This window comes from Coccinella septempunctata, chromosome 1 (assembly GCF_907165205.1).
Source record: "Coccinella septempunctata chromosome 1, icCocSept1.1, whole genome shotgun sequence".
Classification (NCBI taxonomy): domain Eukaryota; kingdom Metazoa; phylum Arthropoda; class Insecta; order Coleoptera; family Coccinellidae; genus Coccinella; species Coccinella septempunctata.
Window position 1 is genome coordinate 17,461,656 of NC_058189.1, and position 15,344 is coordinate 17,476,999.

A 15,344-nucleotide genomic window follows, 5' to 3' on the forward strand; every position below is an offset into this window, starting at 1 on the left:
GGTGAATTACTCCTTACCAATCTGGTCCAAATATTTTGTCATGTTTCTGTAGTCATCCACAGTCGAAGCTACGATCCTAATTCCGTCTTTTACGATGGTTGCTCTGTTGTAGCTGAATTTCTTCATGTAGAGAGCTTTTGAGATCTCTACCCAATCGGCTGTACCCATCGTCATGATGGGTGGAATTTTATCTTTTTAAGGCAACTCCATTGCTTTCTTTGCGGTCTCTTCGTCTGAAGATGAACTTTCTTTACACGCGCGTTTTGTGGGCGGCGCGTTCTGGGTTTTTGCAACTTGAGTTGCAAAATTTTTCTTCCTTTCCGGTTGTGGAACTACTTCCTACTTGGAGGAATTTTTGGGGACCGCTACCGGCTTTGCAATTTCTGCAAATGTGGGGGATTTCTGTGCCGTAATCTGTTTTGCGCTTTATTTCTGTTAACTTCCTCTCTCAAGAGGCGTATCTCCCCGACCAACTGAGCCACGGTTTCAGTTAGTTAATTTATTTGAGCCTTCAACTGCCCATTCTCTTCTTTGAGCCTTATAAGCTCCTCAGCTTCTCCATCGCTGAAGTCTTCAGTGTCCGTAGCTTCCATGTAGGAGCTCTCATTGTCTGAGACATGGCTTTTTGTCCGTATTAAACTATATGAGGTATTTCTGAATAATAATGAATATTGGAAATCCTCACTACTATGTTACTAGTAAGCTATGTGGCTAAGTTATATATTTTCTATACTATCAGAAAAATAAATCGACTCACCAGTGATATCCGTGGAACCAACGATGTTGGAGATGATCTGGACTCAAGACACTGAATATACTGAATTTGAACGAATTTCCGCTCTACAACATATACACATATAGAACTTACAAAAACTTCGGAAGTTTCATAGACGAAATCAAAAATTCCGTAGCTTCGCTAGTGTACACTTTCACTTCGACTTTCTCTTCCACTTTCACTTTTATAGCACTATGAACGTCTGGTTTGGTCGAGTTCTCACTCTTTTTTTTTTTTTTTTTTTTTGGTGTAGCAGGGGGAAAATCTGCAAGACAGACGAACCACCCTCACCTCCTGAGGGGGAACAGTGTGGGGTTTCTCACTCTCCTGAGCTCGAGACCCACTAAAAACCCTACTGCTTCTTGAATTTTGGTTCCGGGCATTTGCCTATAAACCGTTCATCTCTTGGTCGGTTTTCTTCTCGCACACTATCGTGCTGGGATTTATGTGTTTATCCTCTATTGGATTAACGCTTTATTGAAATTTTCAATTAGATTTCTGTTGTTATTTTAATCTCTTTTTAATTGATCTCTTGGTCTTCTTCGGTAAATTCGCATTCTCCTTTTGTCTTCCTCTGGGTCGTAGTCCACTAGTCTCCTGAGTTCTTGATTCGGATGGTTTTTCGCTGTTTCGAATAATTTCTCTGCTTTTCTGTTCATGAATTCCGTTATGGTTTCCCATTTCAGGTCCTTATAAATCTGTCTATTCCTGACAAACCAAGGTGCATCTATTGCACATCGTAGCAGCTTGTTTTCAGTGGCCTGAATTCTTTTGATATGGCTCTTTGCCGCGAAACCCCAGGCAACTGATCCATAAGTCAGTTGAGGCCTAGCAACGGCTTTGATTATCTTCAATTTTGTCTCTTTCGACATGTGGCTTCTTCTTCCTATCAGAGGATAGAGTCTATTCATCGCTGCTTTCGTTTTGTCGATTGCTTGTTTGATATGATTTTTCCAGGTAAGTCCTTTGTCAAGCGTTATCCCTAAATATTTGGCTTCATTTTTCCAGTCGATTTCTTCGCCGTCAACATCCAGTTTTGTTGTGGGTCGCAGTCTTCTCTTCTGTAGTAATATAGCTTGGCTCTTTTGTCCATTGAGCTTGATTTTCCACTTTATGCACCAGTCATTTGTTTCGTCAATCGACTCTTGTAGAACTCGTTCTATTATTTCAGGGTTTCGGTGTCGAGTTGCTATGCCTGTGTCGTCAGCATATAACGTTAGCATGGTTCTTGGATTTTTCGGAATATCGTGGATGTATATGTTGTACAGAAGTGGCCCAAGTACTGATACTTGGGGTACTCCAGCCTCTATATCTCTTGTTGAGGAGCATTCTCCTCCCACTTTTACGTGAAATCTTCTATTTTTGAGATAATTCCTGATCAACTTGCATATTTTGATCGAATATCCAGCACATCTCATCTTATATATTAATCCTTCATGCCATACTCCGTCGAATGCTCTGGCGACGTCTAGTAAAATAAGACCTGTAGCTTGTTTATTTTGGAATCCCTCTGTTATGTACTCTGTGAGCCTTAATAATTGTTGTTCTGTTGAATGCTCTCTTCTGAATCCGAACTGTTCTGGTGGTATTAGTTCCAGATTTTCGGTTTCCTCATTTAGCCTCGTGGCGATAATTCTTTCTACTACTTTTCCTAACGCCGACAGTAGACTTATCGGTCTGTAGTTTTGTGGAAACTTCTTCTCTTTGAATGGTTTATTGAATACTATGACTTCTGCTGTTTTCCATTTTTCTGGGTAGTGTTCTGTCCTCATAATTCCATTCGCGATATTTGTTAGAGCGGCTATACCTTTTCTAGGTAATTTCTTTAACATAACATTCGTTATTTTGTCGCTTCCGGGAGCTTTCCTCTTCTTCAAACTTCTAATTATTTCCCTGATTTCATTTGGCGATGTTGGCTTGTCTATTTCAGCAGTCGCTGGTAATTCATCCATTTCTTCATCATTTTCTTCAACCAGTTCTTCCAAATCTTCATTATCGTCGTCTATCCTGTAATTTATTCTCGATTCTCGTTCGATCGAGTCCGCCAATGCATCTGCCTTATCAGTATTGGTATAAGCCATTCCCCTTTCTCCGTGTAGGGGTGGAATTTTAGTCTTTTCTCCTCGTAGGCTTTTTTGCATTCTCCATGCAGAATGATCGATTGTATTCAGTTCTTGAACACTTTTGTTCCATCTGCTTGTTCTTAGATCTTTCAGGGCATTTTTCAGAACTTGGCTATGTCGGTTGAGGTTCCTTCTATTTAGATCATTTTTGTTCATCCTATATATTCTTCTAAGTCTTCGATTTTCTTGTATAAGATCCTTTACTTCTTTAGGCGTATCGCCATGCGGATGACTTGGTGCTGGTCTCTTCACTCTTCTAGTGCTTTTTTCGTAAGCTTTCAATATAATCTCTTCCAGTTTATCAACCGCACATTCCAGATCGTCTGGAGTGCTTATTGTTGGAATTTCTGTTATTTCCGATTGTATTAAATGGCTGTATTTAGTCCAATTGGTATATTCTCTTATTTCCAGCAGTTTTTCTCTTGGTTCTTCTATAATTGTCAATTCCACGGGATTGTGGTTTGAGGTTCCATCTTCCAAAGTTTCAATCGAGAATTCTTGAGTTATATTTTTCAATATCGCGATATCTATTACATCTGGTATTCCTCTTCCAAAAGCAAGATATGTCGGTAGCTCTGGTCCAATAACTATGGCATTTTGTTTTTCGGCGAAATCCTTGAGTTTTTCGCCATTTCTATTCTCTGTTATGCTATTCCATAATGGGGATTTACAGTTACGGGTTTGATCCTTCCAACATGTTGTTTATCTCTTCTTCCAATAGATTGTTTTGTGGTGGCTTATACGCCGAGGTTATTTCGACTCTTTGTCGATTTAATTCGGCAACAATCGTCACTTTTTCTGTTTTTCCTTGTGTTTCGTCGGATCTACTTTTAAAGTAGTGTTTCAGATCTGTTCTCACCAATATTGCTACTCCTCCTCCGGTGTTTGTAATTCTGTCACATCTATATGTTTCATAATTCATGAAATTCAGTCTTCTGTTCCGGTTTATTCTTGTTTCCTGTAGGGCTATAATATCAGGTTGTCTTTCTGATATTATTTGTTCTATCTCGGCTTTCCGAGTGTTGATCCCGTTTATGTTCCACGAGATTATCTTGAGGGATTTCTTCCTAATATCCGTAAGGTCCATTAATTCAGTTTACTGAATAATGCTTGGAGTTTTTTCTCCATTTCCCTCTCAATTTTCAACATTATCTTGTTGAAAATTTTTTCCGTGAAGATATCTAAATCATCGGCTGATTCAGATATCTTTTTCTTCTCCTGTTGACTGTTCACAGCCTGTTTCATTGTAAGTTTTTTCTGTCCTTCTTTTTTCTGGACGGGTTTTGGAGTTTCCCTCTTCTTTTCCTGCTCTGTAGGTTGGGTCTTCGCTACTTCCTGAATTTTTTGTTCAGAAGTTGTTGTTTTTGTTACCTTCTTTTTCTGTTCAACTGATTTTCGGGAATTTTTCTTTCTGGTCACCAACTTGAACTCGCTACATCCTTTGTAGCTAGCTGGATGGCCCTCTTCTCCACATACGACGCATGTGGCATTTCTCTCTTCACCTTTTCTGGTGAGTGTGCAGTCATTGCTGCTATGACTTCCTGAGCACTTCACGCATCTCCACGGGAAGGAGCATTCGTTTTGTGCATGTCCGTACCTTTGGCACCTAAAGCACTGGCTTGGACTTTCAGACGTCTTTTTATGTTCAACCACAAAACAGAGGTTGTAGAGTCGCTTCACTTCGAAGATTTCCTTTTTCTGGGTTTTAACCAGGTAGAGAGGTATTGGTTTCTTTGTCTTGTTCGATGTCATTCTGGTCACCTCAGCGTCTGATATTCCCTGGAATATCAGGTCGTCCTTAATCAACGCAATATCAGCGTCGATTGGTAAATGCCTAATAACGGCATATATCTTCTTCTCCTCCTCCATTTGGTAGGTAAAAAATTCTTTACCATGCTGCTCGAAGAATGTAGTGATTTTTCTAAAATCATCTACGGTTGACGCGATGATTTTTATACCGTCTTTAACTGTAGTTGCACGGTTGTAATTTATCCTTTTTGTGTAGAGAGCTTTAGATATCTCTACCCAATCTGAGGTGCCCATCATCGTGATGGGTGGAATTTTATCTCTTTTAGGCACTTCCGTTGCCTTCTTGACAGTCTCCTCATCAGAAGAGGAGCTTTCTTTTCGCGCGCGTTTAGTTAGTGGCGCGTTCTGGGTTTTAGCAACTTGAGTTGCAAAATTTTTCTTCTTTTCCGGTTCTGGAGCTACTTCCTGTTTTGAGGAATTTTTGAGGACCGCTACCGGCTTTGCAATTTCTGCAAATGTGGGGGATTTCTGTGCCGTAATCTGTTTTGCAATTTCAGCAAAACTAGGGGATTGAGGCGCTTTATTCTTGTTAACTTCCTCTCTCAAGAGGCGTATCTCCCCGACCAACTGAGACACGGTTTCAGTCAGTTTATTTATTTGAGCCTTCAACTGCCCATTCTCTTCTTTGAGCCTTACAAGCTCCTCGTGTTCGCCTTCGCTGAATTCTTCAGCATCGGTCGCTTCCATGTAGGAACCCTCATTATCTGAGATTTCCGACATGGTTTTATACTCAAAAATCTCAAAATATCAACAATTTGAAAATAATAAAATATTCAGAAATCTTCACTGGAATAGTCTAATATAAAACTATGGTATAAAGCCGAATGTTTTATACGCTATGAGAAAAATCAGAAAAGAGATACGAAAAAAATAAGCTCACCTGATGTTTTCTGCAGTACCAACGAGAAAAAAGAATTATCTGGACACTTAGGATGAACACCAACTTTGAAAATTTTAACGAATTAAAATTCCGATAACAAATATAGAACCTTCACAAACTTCACAGACGGAATCAAATATTCCGTAGCTTGGTTAGTGGGCACTTTAACCTCCGCTTTCACTTTTACGGCACTGTGACACTTCGACTTTCTCGTCCGCTTTCTCTTTTATAGCACTAGGAGCACTGTAGCACGTCTCCTCTTGTCAAGCGAATGACTCGGAATGTTTCGTTCTCACTCAATACAGAATGGGAGGCTGAAATTCCAAGATAATACGAAGTGTTGTCTTACCTATGGACTCAAGACGGTTCGGTTGTGGGCGTGCACTTGCACCGGAAAAGAAATCTACTTCGGCGAAGCAGAAAAAAAATGCGAACAAAAAAGAAAACTATCAAGAAAAAACACGAAATAACTATTCTAATATTGCAACGAACAGCTCCACTTAAAGGTTTTAAACGTAAAATCTCGAATTCGCGTAATCAACACTAGCAGCATTTATCGGATTCAATCGAATTGATTGACCTTTGGTGTAGCAGGGGGAAAATCTGCAAGACAGACGAACCGCCCTCATCTCCTGAGGGGGAACAGTGTGGGGTTTCTCACTCTCCTGAGCTCGAGACCCACTAAAAACCCTACTGCTTCTTGAATTTTGGTTCCGGGCATTTGCCTATAAACCGTTCATCTCTTGGTCGGTTTTCTTCTCACACACTATCGTGCTGGGATTTGTGTGTTTATCCTCTATTGGATTAACACTTTATTGAATTTTTCAATAAGTTTCTGTTGTTATTTTAATCTCTTTTTAATTGATCTCTTGGTCTTCTTCGGTAAATTCGCATTCTCCTTTTGTCTTCCTCTGGGTCGTAGTCCACTAGTCTCCTGAGTTCTTGATTCGGATGGTTTTTCGCTGTTTCGAATAATTTCTCTGCTTTTCTGTTCATGAATTCCGTTATGGTTTCCCATTTCAGGTCCTTATAAATCTGTCTATTCCTGACGAATCCTTGATTGACCTGCGGGGAGACATCTGCTTTTATACCCACCAAGGGGGGTGTGGAAACTAGATGTGCCCCGGTATGTGTCGAAAATCGGTAATATTTACGTCGATGAAGACGTCTTAATTTCTGCTTATGGGTACCGAAAAACAAAAACTCGGTTATCTCCCAATTCAGGATGTTTTATACGGTGCGACATCGTTTTTCAGAATTGAAAAATAAATAAAAACGGTGCGGAATGTTCACAGTTCCGAACGGAATCCTGAATTGGAAACTGAAAATATTCTTCTCAAAAATTAGTCTATTCTAGAATGAGGGTGCAAAATTGTATCTTCATGACAACTTTTATTCCTAGTGATCCGGATTTAGCAAAAAACCCATAGCAAGTTCAAAAACGACTTGATCCAATAGTGTACGAGTGAGAAAATATTTTCAATTGACCATATCCAGAATTTAATACTTTTTCGGCAAATGCAGGTGAGGCAACTTTATACATAGACTTTCCATTAAGGCTAATTCTGAAAGAAACATGCATAATTATGTATAATTTGCATTATCTAAATGGAATGAATTATGGTTATCTCTTCGAGATATGAAAGCCAATTTTTTTATTTCCAAATTATCTTTATTCATATATATAAGGTACTTCAAGATTCAACTCAGGAATTTTTCAATCATGAAGATATACGTATCCTTAATATTCATAGTTTTGAGCACCAATAACATTTTTATCTCATTGGTCAATTCTTTGGAATGTCAGTATTGCAGCAGCACACAATATTCTTCTGATTGTCGCAAAGGCACCGTGACTGATCTCAAGACATGTACCATCCAGGGAGAAGATCACTGCTATGTAGAGTATATAATAAACACGGGCAGTGAGCCTTTATATCGTAGAGGGTGTGCTCCTGGCAACTGGTGTCAACAACAGGTAGGAAATCATGGTACCGCACTGAAATTCTGCAATACATGCCAAGGATCACAATGCAACAATGAAGCTATTGGGTCCAAAGACTGTGAGTATTATTTCTGCTTCTACAAAAACGTATAAAATATTGAATGCATACAGTCGATACCTGATAAGAATCCCGGTCCCGGATTAAGAAATAAAATATTATTGGGGTCCAAGCTAGAAAAAACTTAATATTATAATAATAATGTCTTTATTTTCCCAATTTAAAACTCAAGGGGAAGTTCACCAAGTAGGTGCTCTACCACTTAACCCTTGTTATGTGACACAATTTGGAATAAGCACTAAAGAGAGAGCAAAAAAAAGTTAAGCAACAATACAATTCCAATGAGCAGAAAAAAAAAATAAACATAAAAAAGGTGTCTCTGAAACAACGGAAAAAAACTGACTCTCGAAAACAATCAGAGATATTATGCATACAGAGCCTGAAGGAGAAGAGCCCTGATTTCTCTCTTGAATCTTACGAGCGTAAACGTTTTGAACTCATTTGGCACTGCGTTATAAAATTTTACCACATTGTACCTGAAACTCCTCTGGATGATGGCCGTTCTGTGTTGGGGACAAGAGAGCAGATTCCTATGCCTTATATTCAAATCATGAATATCAGTTCTATACCTCAGTTTGTTGTAAAGATATGGCGGACATTTCTCAATTATAATTTTATGATAAGTACACAAGGTATAATACTCAAAACATTTTTTAATTGGCAACCAGTACAGCGCCTTTAGCATATGCGAGACCTGCTCATATTTCCTAATCCCATATATGAACCCGATGCAGCTATTTTGAACACGCTGTATTCGACCTAATGTTTCTTGGTCAAGACAAAAGCTGTAGACAGTAGAACTATAATTAAATATTAACATGACCAAAATCTCACACAAGACATTCTTTGTAGTAATAGGCAAAAAAGATCTATGCTGGTAGAGCATACTCGATCACTCAAGAAATCTCAACGAGCTGTCCACAATCAGGCCCAAGTCTCTTACGTTCTCCTGGAAATTAATGGTATCACCGCGGATCACAGCCCTGTGATTATTCTCAACAAAGTTTCTATTATTTTTCGACCCAAACATTATAGCGAATGATTTCCTTGCATTCAATATCAAAGAATGTTTTTCCGCTTTAAGTGCCAACCGATCTAGATTTTCATTTATTCTAACAGCTGCGATATCAAAATTATTCATGGGGAAATCAAAAAGAACCTGAAAATCGTCAGCTTACATATGAACTTTTCCATGAAGGATACTCTTGGTGAATTGGCTGGTGTACACTATGAAAAGAAGAGGCTGGGGTACTCCGCTCTGAACAGATTTAGCGCATGAGGTCCTGTCACCCAACTTCACAAACTGCGAACGTCCAGCAAGATAGGAGCTCAGAAGGTTAAGATCTTCACCTGACACTCCAAAAGATTTCGAGATAGCCGAAAAGATATCATGCCGTACAGTATCGAAGGCTCTACTGAAGTCCAGCAAAAATAAAACAGAACATCTGGATTCATCAATGGACTGAAAAATGTCATCAGTCACATCGAGAAGTGCACTGGTTGCACTATAACCCGGACGAAAACCAGACTGAGTCGCAGGCAGAATCCCATTCAGCTTGAGATATTCGGAAAGTTAGACTTCCATTATTTGCTCTAAAATTTTAGATAATTCAGGTAGTATACTGATACTATTCGGGATAGGTGTGACAGGGGCACATTTCCAACAAGAGGGGAACTTAGAACTGAGTATAATGCTGTTATAAATGTTGACAAGAAATGGAAGAATATGAGGACAGCTAATTTTAACAAACGATATCGAGATAGTATCAGAACCTGGGGCACTATTCTTAATTTTTTTCAGCACTTTGATTATGTAATTTTCATCTAAGAGAATATACAAATTGGGCTAAATACAGCCATTTAATACAATCGGAAATAACAGAAATTCCAACAATAAGCACTCCAGAGGATCTGGAATGTGTTTAGATGAAACATTATACATTTAAATTCACTTACATTGAATATGTCCGCTACCGTCTGATATATTGTAGATATGTATTAGAATATCAAACTTCCTGAAACCCTGTCTTCTCTCTTATTCAATCACTTTTGTAATATTAATCAAGAGAGATGTAGGAAAGGAGGCGCAAATGGAGATCGGAAATACTAGGCTGCGTCCAATGACGTCACACTAGCGCATTGGCGTAGATAGCTATCATTATTAGAAATTTCACTTCAGTGAACTGAACTGGTAGGTTAGAGGTTAGATGTACATTTTTAAGCAGAATGATGTGATCCGTAGAGAAAACGTTGGTTTTTAACATATTGGATCAGAACCTTCTACATCCAGAGCTATGAAATCGAATTTATAACAATAATATCTAATACAGTATACCTACGAGATGCAGACATTTAAAATTTGAAGTACACCAACAGCAATATAGTCCTGAAGTTCAGTACTGAAGGCATATGAGCTAAATGAAAAGAAGAAAAAATGTCGCTATATGATTATCTAACCTAAATATATAATACTTACCTGTGCAAATGAATGCAGTAGAACAACGAAAACTGCCTGATAATATAAAAGTTTGCTTGAATAAAATGATTCAGAAAAGAAAGGAAATAAATAGGTTCCAAGTATTTCAGAAGAATAAATTTTAATACTTATGTATGCTATGCACTTACGGATTACATTTTCCAAGAGGGTTAACATCATTTGTGTCTAAATTCAATATGTACTCTCAAAATAATTCACAGCTCAACTTTGCATACTTTTTTAGGAACACTCAGTTTACGAACAGCAGTAGGTGCTGAGGGCTTAAAATGGAAAATAATTGAACAGAATTCAAAATAATTCGGAATATCGGCAAAATATTTTCTCAGAAGGCATAAAAAGAGGACAGCATTACGAAAAAATTACATCAAATATTAATTCGACCGGTCCCTAATTCGCTCGTGACGAGTGTTCCATGCAAAGTGAAAAATGAATTATGCAGTTTTTCATGGCAATAACGAAATTTCTGTAAGGGATGTAAAAAATATAGATATCATGAGCCGTTTGAAAAAGCATTCCGAAGTGAACTAAACCATAAAATTTGATCGAAATCGGACCTTGCAGTCCAGAATTATGGCTATCGAAAATTTAGACCAATGTTCATGAATCACCCCGTACCTCGGAAACTAATTGCCATAGGATAGAAAACAAGCAAGTTTTCTGTAAGGCCTGGATGACCTGCATTCATCATTAGGCTATGGCCAACGACTCATGAAACACCCTGTATATGTTACACTATTCCAGTGGCGGATTTACATATTTGCCGCCAGAAGGCTATTAAAATTTTGCCGCCCTTACCACAATTATTTAGTTCAAAATATTGGGGAAATTTTTGTGTCAGTGAATATGTAACATTGAGATTTGTACACCGTTTTACTAATAACTACTCATAATTATTGTGACCTAGGGAATCGATGTGTCAGTTCCCGAGTTCCCAGATCAATTTTACAATGCAACGATTAAGATGAGATTTCACAAGACATAGAATGTTTATTTCTGAATGAAATAAAATTTTGTCATAGACTTCTAGAGAGGCGAAGTAATGAATATATTAATTGATATTAGTCACACACATATACATTCAATAAACGTAATTAAATCACTTTTATTGGGCACACAGTTTGAAATAGAATAGATATATTCTATATCAAATGAAAAGAAGAAATTTATTATCATTAAGTATGGCACACCATATATACATGGTATCTGGTCCAACAGTTTCAAAAATTAAGGGGGTGATTCTTCGTCAGAAATTAGGCTGGACCTTTAATGTAAAATTTTCTTCTCTGAGCCCCACTGCTTAGTTACAGCCCGAAAAGCAGTTTTTAATTTTTTTCTTGAGAATCGAAAAACTGACAAGAATGAAATCAAGCAGATTTTATGCGGGGTAGAAATTTTTGGTGCTGTTCCTCTATTAATGAAAGTGCTAGAAAAACCCACTCCTAAACATTGTTTCGCTTCTTTTTTTTTTTCATATCCATATTTCACAATGAAAGATTGATTTTGGATAGCTTGATCTTTTCTTCACAAATAAGTTCTCTTCTAGTTTCTTCTGAAAATTCAGGGTTTTTCAGTTATTAGCAAAAAATGAAATTTTGACGATTTCGAAAAGTTCTCCTAACTTTTTTGTCATTGAAGTTACAGATTTGAAACTTGAACCTTCTACAGGCACTCTTATATGTAGAATCCACCAAAAATTTCTTTTCATTTCGAAATATTAGGCGAACTTTCGTTTTTTCAAAAGCAAACTTTCATTGAACTTATTATTTTCGAATTGAAAAGAAAGATTCTGTCAGTAGGATCTACGTATAAAAGTGACTTAGAACTTTCAGATCTGTAACTTCAAACACAAAAAAGTTATGAGAACTTTTCGAAATCGTCAAAATCCCAATTTTTGTTTATAACTCAAAATTTTGAAATGATAGGCCGGTTCTGTTTTCAGATTTAAATTAGTCATGAAAAAAGAGCTCGAGAATGTGTTATCCGTTTTCTTTTAGTTGCTATAGTTGTCGAGATCCCCTCAGTAGACAACGAATTTTGCCCATCCTGTACATAGAGCCATAGGTACGAAGTTCTGGACAAACATTTCTTGAATTGTGTTTTTGTAGGAACCGAAGAAACACATCCCAACGATTCAGAATCTGGTTTCACCAAAATTTTTCAACCTCACGAAGTTTCAGTATAGTCCCATGCGGCCGAAATAAGAGGGAAACAGGAAAATAGTAATGATGCACTACTTGTTCAGTTTTTTTTATATTTAGGGAAAATCAGATGTAGATAGATATTAAAATATTTTTGAAATACAAGTATTTCAGTTTCTATAATTAGTACAAACAAAATTGTCCCCAAATTTGCCGCCCCCTGAAATCTGCCGCCCTAGGCTGCAGCCTACTCAGCCTCTATGGTAAATCCGCCACTGCACTATTCTAAGCAGAATGTAATTATGTTGATCTGATTGAAATGTGCCCACCATTTTTTCACATGAAATATTCGTTTTTAATATTTTTTTGCGCATGAAAATTCTCCCGAATGATCAATTGCGAAAATGCTATCTTTAGGTTCCCCTTTTTATTATTGGATTACTCAGGTGAGGACTGAAATTCTGTTAAATACGTGACATTTTTTGAAGTACAAAAGTTTTTAGCAGATATTTCTTTCCATTCTGAAGTTTTAAACATTTAACTCCTGATACCTTCAAATTTTTATGAGATTAAATCAATTCATGCTTTCAGTATTTTCATTATAAATTAATCAGTTATATTTTTTCAGCTTCTTCGGTCTTATGCAGAAAATGCGAGGGTGAACATCCCGACAGTGACTGCAGAAAAGGCACCCTCAACACAAGTGAGGAATGTCCAATAGGTTCCTTGTGTATCGAATATTATGTTGCGACTACTAGAAGGAATTTATGGAAAAGAGATTGTGGTGACAGTAATTCATGTTCCAAACTTCAGAAACAATATTTAAAATCATTGGAAGAATGCAAAAGCTGTATTTATGAATTGTGTAACAATGATGAAATGAAGGTTGTTTCGCGTTGATCTGAGAAAATTGTCATCCACTTGCATTTGTTAATGACTTACTGTAACTTTATTTCCCCTATTTAGGGGTTGTGATGAAATACAACTAAGCAGAATATTTCAGAATGAGATGCTGATTTTTAAAGGTGTGTTTCCTAGATACCTATATTGATGAAATCTGTCAAATCTCTGTCAGTATTAGTGGACATTTTTCGATTTGTAATATTTTTTGATGTTTCGACCAACGGCGTCTGTACGGGATGTTGTAGTTAGAAAATTTCGAGTTCTAGCGAATTCGATTTGTCCAAATTGATGATCTTCTCAAAAACATTCAGGGGCAAACAGCAAACAGTATTATAATACTGCATAATAAAAAAATTTGAAATGGTAACAATGAGTTGTGAAAAGTTCTCCTCAGCAGAAATAGCCTTAAGTCAAATCCGCCACTGATTATGTCTAGTATTATAACCATGAAACTCAGTACATGTCTTGAGTTTTTTCAAATTTTTGTGCACATAATTCAAGCAATTTAATATGTAAATAGAAGGAAATGTTCTCAAGTTTCACAAGGAAATCAAGACCATCCCTAATCTGAAATTTGATGATTTTGGTTTTATCCAAATTAACAATCAAAACTTTCTTCGGCACCACAAAGAGAAGCTCTCAGTAAGAGATTCACATATCCTTCGTTCAAATTACGAGCTTTAATAGCCACGTATGTGGCAAAAAGAATCACAATGCAAGCCACAATATAAGTATTGAGGAAGCTCGTTAATAAAAAGAATAAAAAGAATTAGCCCCAAAACCGAATCTTGGGAGACACCTAATTTAGGAAAATATATTCGTCAATGGGATTTTTTTTTTAAAGCAGGGGGAATCTGCGACCGTGAAAACACGGGGCTCTATCTCTCGCCCAGAGGAATCCATTTATAGGGAACACTGTGGGGTTACTCACTCTCCTGAGTTCGCGACCCACTAAACCTAACCTGCTTTACATTGGTTCCGGGCATTTGCCTATAAACCATTTATCCCTTGATCCGTTAATTTCTTCTTGCACATTATAGTGCTAGGGTTTTCATGTTCGTCCATTTCGGATATCTCTTCTTAGTATAGTTTTAATAAGTTTCCGTTCTCATTTTAATCTCTCCTCAATTGATGTCGCGGTCTCCCATTGCAGCAAAGAGCCATATACAAAGAATTCAGGCTACAGAAAACAAGCTACTACGATATGCCATAGATGCGCCTTGGTTTGTCAGGAACAAAAAGATATATCGAGATATATCTGAAGTGGGAAACCATCACAGAATTTATCAAGAGGAAAGCTGAAAAGTTATTCGAAACAGCGAATTAACATCCAAACGAAGAACTCAGGAGACTAGTGGACTACGATCCGGAGGAAGACAGAGGAAGAATGAGAATTTACAAAAGGAGACCGCGAGATCAATTAAGGAGAGATTAAAATGAGTACGGAACCTTATTAAAACTATACTAAGAAGAGATATCCGAAAAGGACGAACATGAAAACCCTAGCACGACAATGTGCAAGAAGAAATTAACCGATCAAGGGATAAATGGTTTATAGGCAAATGCCCGGAACCAATAAAAAGCAAGTTAGGTTTAGTGGGTCGCGACAGTTCACCTCGAGACGTTGTAGCAGGTAGATGTGTTGAATGATACCAGTGCGATACGTCATCTCTCGTGTTGTAAAAGAGAAAGTCGAAGTGAAAGTGTACACTAGCGATGCAGTGCGATACGTCATCTCTCGTGTTGTAAAAGAGAAAGTCGAAGTGAAAGTTGACACTAGCGAAGCTACGGAATTCTTGATTCCGTCTACGAAACTTCCGAAGTTTTTTGTAAGTTCTATAAGTGTATGCGTTATAGAGCGGAAATTCGTTCAAATTCAGTGTGTTCAGTGTAGAGTCCAGATCACCTCCAAGATCGCTGGTTCCACGGATATCACTGGTGAGTCGATTTATTTTTCTCATAGTATAGAAAATATATAACTTAGCCATTTTTCTTTTGTCTTGAAAAATTTTATTTCCAATTTCTTTGAGTAGCAAAGTAATTATTAATTAGATTCTAAAATGTCTGACCATTCGGACTGCGATTCCGTAATGGAAGAAGACGCGCCAGAAATCGCTAATGTCGTGTCCGAACACGATATTTTGAGAGAGGAGAAC

At 37.5% G+C, this 15,344-nt stretch overlaps 1 protein-coding gene across 1 annotated transcript; it reads left to right on the forward strand.

Annotated features, from left to right (window-relative positions):
* Positions 1 to 7,304: 7,304 nt before the first annotated feature.
* Positions 7,305 to 13,290, forward strand: LOC123320953. The gene is made up of 3 exons (XM_044908453.1): positions 7,305 to 7,650; positions 12,914 to 13,186; positions 13,225 to 13,290. Exons 1-2 carry the CDS (start codon positions 7,311 to 7,313, stop codon positions 13,183 to 13,185), a joined length of 612 nt encoding a protein of 203 aa, XP_044764388.1. The 5' UTR covers positions 7,305 to 7,310; the 3' UTR covers position 13,186; positions 13,225 to 13,290.
* The last annotated feature ends 2,054 nt before the right edge of the window (positions 13,291 to 15,344 follow it).

What these genes read in the sequence shown, in the direction of transcription:
- LOC123320953 (XM_044908453.1), top strand. Translation starts at nt 7,311, where the DNA reads ATGAAGATATACGTATCCTTAATATTCATAGTTTTGAGCACCAATAAC. An exon ending in AGCTATTGGGTCCAAAGACT is followed by an intron (nt 7,651 to 12,913) that starts GTGAGTATTATT and finishes ATATTTTTTCAG; the next exon opens with CTTCTTCGGTCTTATGCAGA.